Below are 7,802 nucleotides of genomic sequence, written 5' to 3'. Positions count from 1 at the left end.
CCTCACTTATTCTTGTACTCAATGATAGAAAGATTTATGCGGAAATTCGCAAAGAAAAATCTTCTATGGGTTGTTCTTTTAGCTATTAAATCAATTTCAAGCCAAAAATGTACATCCCCATCGAAATTTTTCCTAAAGAAATTAATGTGAGGTTATGGTATACGTTTATTTGCGCCAAATGTCCCAAATTCAGCTCAAGTCGCGAAAATAAGCTCCCTTTTAAATTGGTTAAAGTAAAATCAATCAAAAAACAAATCAAATCAAATAAAATAAATAAATTGATAAAAGATTTTCATTACTTGGAGGATCCGATGCATCTAACCTCAAACTCTGACCTTGATTTTCTCAAACCTAAGACGTTTTTTCTGTTATTTTTTTTTCTAATTTTCTATCAAAGAACTTGAAGTAGTTGGGAGGTTTAACTACTACTATAGAATTTATCACGATAGGTTAAAAAGATTTCTAAAAAGGTTTCTAACCTCAAAAGTTTGGCCTTCATTTTCTCTCAAGTTTTCTTTTGACGATGTTGCAGTAATGAAACTTCCCTACACACAAATGTAGAATTTTTCACGAAATGTTAAATAGATTTTATTTTTGAGACGATTTAGAAAACTCGAATTGATCACTATAGCTGACAAAGTCCTCCAAGGGTTAAAATTGAGATTTTTCATTTCATTTTTTTTCTAGTTTTTTTTGAACAACAAATTGTTCGAATTTTTTTTAGCCTGAAATTATTATAAAATTGATTTTCTTCTTACAATTTTATCTAACTTCTGCATGATGTTAAGTCGCATTTTTATGGTTAATTTAGTAAAGCAAAAAAATCGTATTAATAAAAAAAGAGACTTTTAATTTAATGTCCTATTTTTTGTGACTCGTATCATTGATTTTTTCTTAAAAAAATCATTTTAATGTATTGAGGAACAATTTAATATCCCCGTAAAATCATTTCCATATCTTACAAATTTTTGTTCCAAAGTTAAATAAATTTCCATTATGGTAGAAGACCAGAACAAGAGAATATATTCCTTATTTTTTGCATGTTTAAAAAACCCCCAAAGGCTATATTTTAACGACGAGACACGATCTTAAAGGAAAGAGTAAAAAAAAATATCAAATAATCTTCTAAATTTTAAGGAAACTAAATATAAAATGCTATAAAATAATAAATTATTCTTAATATTAAAGAAGAAAAAAAAATGTGAAGAAAAGGAAAAGGAAATCGATTGAGGAGGATCTTGAAAAGAAGAAGAAATGAAAAGGAAATAAAATTTAGTAGCCCCATTGCCATTATTTCATACATAAATATTGATTAGAAAATAAAATTATTAAACGATAAAATATTTAAGTAATCTTCGGTAGAATATTATAATTGTGTAATAGCGAGCACTTTACAATAGATTGCAGAATGGTGTGTGAGATACGGAGAAGAAGATAATGAAAAAAAAGAAATGTGTAGGTAATAATTATTTTATTATACCACATTAATAAATAAAAAAAAGAAATAAACATTTACATTGTAGTGAAGAGATAAACATGACGAAAATAAAAAGAGAAAAGATTTACATGACAATGTATCCAGATTAAGGACATTTTAGTGAGATTAAAATAAATATTATTTGATTTATAAAAAATGAGAAAATTAAAGAGAAAAAAAAAAGGAAAAGCCACCATTGTGCAATCCTCTGGCGCGTGTGTGAAAGTTTTGTGGGTAAATAAAGATGAACGCCGTGAGATGGTAAATAATTTAATTTGCCTGTCTTGTAACAAAAAAAAAGAATTAACATTTTATCTTTACTCATTTGAACACTACATGAGGCTGAATAACTGGTAAAGGTTCAGTGTGAATGTGCTGGATTTTAATGCCATCCTTGTGTCCCTCCTCCTTGGATGTTTCTTCATTACTTTCGCAACTTTCCTTCTTCTCTGTGGATTCCTTCGAAGAGCTTTCTTCGTGTGAAGCATCCTTGTCAGAGGGATCCTTTTTGGAATCTTCTTTTACAGCTTCAGCGGATTCTTTGGGGTTTTCAGGTGCCTTCTCGGGTTCTTCAGTGGTACGAGCAAAGTTCATTCGTCGCCACCAAGCTCTTGTTGGTTTGGGCGTTGTAGGTTGATCCTGGGCTTCACTATCATCGACATACCTTCGCCTACGATGGGCAGGAGCTTCTTCGGCCTTCTTATCCACTTCCTTGACATCCTTAACGTCCTTGGCATCCTTGATAATGTGAATCTTCTCCTCGGGTTTTGGTTCACTCACAATATCCGGATTAATGGGAGTTGGACGACTTGGGGCCTGAGGACGAGCATCAGGATGATCATTGGCGTAGTATTCGGATAAATGTTGAATCTTCCCTGTCTTTGTGGGACCCTGATATGGCGGTAAAGCCTCAATAGCAGCCACAGCAACCAAAAGCAGCGTCTAATTCAATTTTCAAAAAAGAATTAAATTGAATCACAAATCCTCCAAAAAGAAGAAATTCTCGGTAAACTCACTGTGATCCTCAGAATTGTCGTCATTTTACCACAAACTTTTTTACACTTCAATTTTTTTTAACACTTTGTCGCACTTTTGTGATCTTCAAAAATCATTCGAAACAACGCGCTTTTATATACCCCGTGGAGTATGGACGTGTGAGGATATTGTGGTGGGGCACTAAAAACAACCACGGAGACGACATCGCGCACAAGAATCATGTAAGAATCTCTCTCGCACTCAAAGCCCGAGATGTAGGTAAACATTTTGATCGTAATGCATGTTCGCACAATTTACTCAAGAAAGAAGAAAACTGAGTCACAAAAGGTGCTAAATGGTGTGTAATAATTAGTTAAAACATCATATTCAGTAATTTAATTTGAATCTCCAACGGAGCCTGTGTGTTATCAATTTACTTTAGATGATGTGCTAACATTTTTTTTGTGCACATATAGCACACAAAAGCTCTCTTTGGCCATTCCATCTGCTTCCACACTGTGCGCCAGCATTGTTTTCAATGTTGAACATTTCTCTCATCCACACCACGAGACTCGCGGGTAGGTAATTTTTTTTTTCTATTTGTCGTGCGTCTGTCTTTTTTTTTGGGAAAGTTCAGGTGAAAATGAGGGAAATGAACGTGGGTGGATTTAAAATATATTTTTTAATCCTTAGAACTTTAGAAATTTTTCAATCAAAGCTGAAATGTTCTGAGAAATAATTAATTTGAAATTTCGTCTTAATGAAAATTGTAGGCGTCCTTTTGAGAATCAGTCGCCATATTGGTTTAGGCATCCATAATCGCGTCCAGAAATCTTTGTCAGTTTTAGCTTTAAAAAAAATGCCGAATATTTTGACTGCTTTGTTGGCGAATAATCCCAATATTTTCAGAGATCTAAATATTCTCAATTTCAGCTAAAATGGCTAAAATACTTCTTCGACTTAAATTTACTACTTTCTATGTTTGAATTTACTGTTATTAAAGTACATACTTTTCAGAATTGAATTTAGTACGTATTGGCCTTAAATTTAGTACTTATTCGCCTGTAATTTAGTACTTTTCCAATTGAATTTAGAACTTTTTTTTAGCTAGAATTTACTATATTTTTGGTTAGTATTTAGTACGTTTTCGACAAGAATTTAGTACTTTCTTCTTAAAAAAAAAGAAAAAAAAATTAAAAATCGTTATAAAGACATCTCACTTCCTACTGAGAAAAGCCAGCGACGATTTGCCCAAAAAATGTAAAAATTGACGTCATAATAGTATTTTTTAAACTCTTTCAATACCTGTTTCCGTTAATTTTTTTGAATCAGGGAAAAGATGATTTTTGCGCCGAAAAAAGCAAGCGGCTGCTTTGATTTTCCTATTCCATCCACAACGCATGTGGACAGCTGGGTACGACATAGCCACATAACCATTTTTATGATTTTTAATCAACAAATCCCAGAAAAATGATCAAATCTTTGGTATTTCTTGCCTTATCATCTGTAAGTAAATCTACGGCATTCCCTTAATAACATCCCTGAATTATGTAATATATAGATTTTAAAATTTAATCTTTAGCAGCTTTTCTGGCTTTCGGGAGCTGAATACTCAACACAAGACTGCCGGGAGTTGGGCTTTATTAAAACCCAATTGCTGTGCTCATCCTGTGATAATCTGGACTTTGCTCTCCAGGAACTAAAGTAGGGATGATTTTGTGAATTATAAAATTTTCTTTTTTCCTAAACAACCTCTAAATCCGCAGGCCCATTTGTTTGGAATGTTGTCAGAAAGATAATGACTCACCTGTCAGCCGGAAGTACCCAAAGGCAATCCTCGAAGTATGTACGTGCAAATTCGGCGCATACCCCCAAATTCAGGCCTTCGTCAAGAGTGATCGGCCCCTCAAATTCCCCAATTTGCAAATAAAGTACGTCCGTGGCTTGGATCCCACTGTGAAGCTCCTGGATCGCTCAGGAGCCGTAAAGGAGACACTCTCAATTACCAAATGGAATACAGATACGGTGCAGGAATTCTTTGAGACACATCTGGAAAATGACGAAAGCACGGGTGACGATGAGGAGGATTATCTCAAGACGAATCGTGTGTAAAAAAAATAGCATAATATTGAGAGAGAGAGAGATAAATGGAATTGAATGGAAAAGACAAAAAAATTGGAATTTATGACTTTCACGTGAGCTCCTCTATTTAGATTGTCCGGATATGAGGCACAGCACTTCCTGCCCACATGAGACAAAAGCCCCGAGTTCGTTCGCAGAAAAACCGCACGGTTTTGATTGTCTTTCCCCTGGGAAACTCATGCGTGCATTCCTTTATCGCATTGGACTCTGTGGTCAATGAGGGTGATGATAATTTCTCACTCAAAATTACATTAAACAAGTGCACACAGTGGTGGCAAGGAAAATAGAGCCAATGATATTTCATTAAATATTCATCAATCGTTTATTCTAGAGAAAGTAAAAGAATAAAAGAAAGTCTGTTAGTCAAGGAGTGTTTATCTGCCGAATTTTATGATTTTGGCGAATAATCTGAAGATTGGCAAATCCTAATATTTCCTTCATATAATTTACCCCTTCAATTTGTTCTTTTTAGATTTGAATTTAGTAACTTTTTAAGTTTTTTCTTCATTTTGCACCTTTTTAGACCGGAAAATCTGGAAAACTTATTTTCGGGTTGAATTTAGCACTTTCAGGTTTAATTTTAGTACAATTTAGGTCTTAATTTACTACATATTTTCTAGGATTGAATTTTGTACTTTTTATGGTTAAATTTAGTACTTGTTTAGACTTCTATGAAGAACTTTTTAAAGCTTTTTGTCTTCAATCTGGAACCCTTTTAGTACAGAACCCATATAAAATTTGAAGCTTTATTTTAGTACTTTTCAATCTTGAATTAAGAACTTTTTTTCTTCAATATGAACCACTTTAGAACTCAAGACTGAAAACTTAAATTAAGACATAAATTAAGTACCTTTTCTCCTAAATTTTAGTTTCAGTAATTCAATATTTTTTAAGTTTGAATTTAGTAGTACTTTGAAAGCATTTGCTCCTTAATTTGTGTCTTTTATGACTAGAAAAAATTGATGTTTATCTGCCGATTATTTTGATTCCTCTCTGCGAATCATATTTCCGAATATTTTCTCTCATATTGCTCCCATACAAATTCTCTATTTATTGCATAAAAAGTTGCATATTTTCTGTACAAAATGGTTAAATAGAAAGCTCTATTTTCCTGAAGATTTTTTATATTTCTTCCAGGGAAAAAATAGAAATAATTTCAACGTTAAAAAACTTTATCGCTAATGTTATCAATTTGGCTCCATTTGCATGACACACAGTGTAATGCAGTGCCATCGTTGAGAAAGATTTATAATCCGGTAGGGTATAAGAAGTAGGTAGCACACCGAAATGCCGTCAATTAATCGATTATCAACTTATTAAAGTGACTTCTTCACAAAGACACTGAGAAAATGATTGGCAATTTGTGGTCAAAAAGCAAGACAATATAAATGTCCAATGATAACGATGAATTGCTCACTTTTTCATCAGAACCGCCTCATTTCTTAATCTCATCTTTAGCTCCTCCAATTTTTTTTGTATACCTCCGGCTGTGCCATTTAGAGTGCCACCGAATTACGCTTCAAGATTCACCTTAATTCTTTCCAAAACACCATCGTGAAACCACACAAGTTTCTTTTTTCTTTTACTTCTTTTTTTGCTGAGAATTTCTTAAAAAAAACGTGAAGAGACAAAATGAAGATCAAATTCCTCATTCTAATTATTTACTGTGCTTTCTGTGCAAGTTATGGGAAGTCCATTGAGAAGAAAGCTCCATGGTATAATCCCAATCAAATGGTTTTTGATTCTGTCCCCATTCAAGGTGAGAATTTTTTCTTTCATTTAAAAGAAAAGATTGGCGCTACAAATTTGATTTTTTTTGTAGATCAAAACTATTTTATCACCCTCCATTTGGCATTGGGATTAAATGAACGAGCTCACGCTGCTCCCTTTGATCCAGCAAGTGATCATGCAAAGAGGGATCCTGTGGAGCCCCTGGATCTACCGCAGGATATAAATCTTTCCCAAGAAACCTACTACCACCTCAAGGTAAGGCAAAAAAGGAAAAAAATCTAAATGAATTTTCAATTAAAAAAATTATTTAAAATCCTTTCAGTCCATCAACACGCCACAGGACTTCTCAACAGAACTCCTAGACTGGACAGAGGATTCCTTCGACCTGAGCGATGATGAAATTCACGAGATGGTGGTGAAGAATTCCATTTGCCGCACAAATGGCCAGCAGTGCATCACACCTGGAGATGTTGGACAAGCATGCTGCCCATTCTAAACATCCTCCGCATAAGCAGGGATTATATAAACAGTTTTCTTTTTTTTTTAATCAACATGTATAACGATTTTTTATCAAGCAATAAAGTTTATCATTGAAGGCTCCCATTGGAAAATATTCTTTTTGTTAATTTTTAAGCGGGAAAGTTTTTTTGTATACATTTTGGAGCAGAGAACGTTAAGTAATTTTCTCTTAAATTAATATTTTTTCCAATCATTTTTGAACGCCTATAAAGAGCTTTAAGAGTTTCCCTTCATTGATTTATAACTATTTTTACAAAAATAATTAACTATTAAATCATAAATTGAGTAAATTAATTGCAACGATTACTTTCGCAATATTTTTTTTTAATAAAAATTATGTATTGTAGGGGAGATAAGGGAGGAATTAATCCCACAGCGGATTTTTGAGAAATTGTATTTCGCGGAGGGAATAAAGCAAAGTAATTTGAACGAAAATTCTATGATAATAACTTTATTGCCTAGAAGAGGCGTAGCTGGAAACTTATTTATAGAGCATGTCTTAAGTTAACTTTTAAATTTAAAGAACTATTAAAAAAATAATTTAAATATTATTAAAAAAAAGAATGACTTAGAAGTCGAAATTTTAGGATTATTAAATCATTTCAATCATTTTAGTAAACTGTTGTATATTGCTTTTGATAATTTATATGAGCAATTTTAACGTTTGACGATTCTTTTCTAGCGATTAACGTTTTATTTCTCACGTTGAACATTTCTTTTGTCTCGCTCGACATTGCCACCGATTTTTAATTTTTTTCATGTTTGACGTCCTCTTTTTTTAACGTTTGACGTTTTAAACTAAAGTGTCCTTCTCTTTTTAATATTCGAAATTTTTTCTAACATTTGGCATTTATGCGTTGATTATAAATCCTCGTTTTAAAATTTTTCATGGAATTTCAGCTTGTTTGAGCTCTCTATTTCAACGTTAGACTTTTTTCTTTATAAATCTTAACGTTTA

At 32.9% G+C, this 7,802-nt stretch overlaps 3 protein-coding genes across 4 annotated transcripts; 2 read left to right on the top strand and 1 right to left on the bottom strand.

Moving 5' to 3' along the window:
• Positions 1-1,456: 1,456 nt before the first annotated feature.
• LOC129792197 (uncharacterized) lies at positions 1,457-2,977 on the bottom strand. Its single transcript, XM_055831016.1, has 2 exons — positions 2,494-2,977; positions 1,457-2,419 (listed from the first exon to the last, which is right to left on the bottom strand). The coding sequence occupies exons 1-2, from the start codon at positions 2,515-2,517 to the stop codon at positions 1,799-1,801; spliced, it is 645 nt and encodes a 214-aa protein (XP_055686991.1). The 5' UTR covers positions 2,518-2,977; the 3' UTR covers positions 1,457-1,798.
• Positions 2,930-4,886, top strand: LOC129792198 (selenoprotein F). Of its 2 annotated transcripts, XM_055831017.1 has the most exons (4): positions 2,930-3,030; positions 3,785-3,958; positions 4,035-4,156; positions 4,219-4,886. In XM_055831017.1, exons 2-4 carry the CDS (start codon positions 3,923-3,925, stop codon positions 4,562-4,564), a joined length of 504 nt encoding a protein of 167 aa, XP_055686992.1. In that variant the 5' UTR covers positions 2,930-3,030; positions 3,785-3,922; the 3' UTR covers positions 4,565-4,886. The 2 variants fall into 2 exon arrangements, with proteins under 2 accessions (XP_055686992.1, XP_055686993.1); XM_055831018.1 differs by lacking the exon at positions 2,930-3,030 and having other exon boundaries at positions 3,849-3,958; positions 4,038-4,156; positions 4,219-4,880.
• A 1,183-nt stretch (positions 4,887-6,069) lies between these two features.
• Positions 6,070-7,279, top strand: LOC129792195 (uncharacterized). Its single transcript, XM_055831013.1, has 3 exons — positions 6,070-6,353; positions 6,417-6,580; positions 6,648-7,279. The coding sequence occupies exons 1-3, from the start codon at positions 6,227-6,229 to the stop codon at positions 6,819-6,821; spliced, it is 465 nt and encodes a 154-aa protein (XP_055686988.1). The 5' UTR covers positions 6,070-6,226; the 3' UTR covers positions 6,822-7,279.
• Positions 7,280-7,802: the final 523 nt, after the last annotated feature.

This window comes from Lutzomyia longipalpis, chromosome 3 (assembly GCF_024334085.1).
Source record: "Lutzomyia longipalpis isolate SR_M1_2022 chromosome 3, ASM2433408v1".
In the NCBI taxonomy this organism is placed as follows: Eukaryota; Metazoa; Arthropoda; class Insecta; order Diptera; family Psychodidae; genus Lutzomyia; species Lutzomyia longipalpis.
The sequence above is the reverse complement of the archived record's forward strand: the minus strand, read 5'-3'. Positions and strand labels throughout refer to the sequence as shown.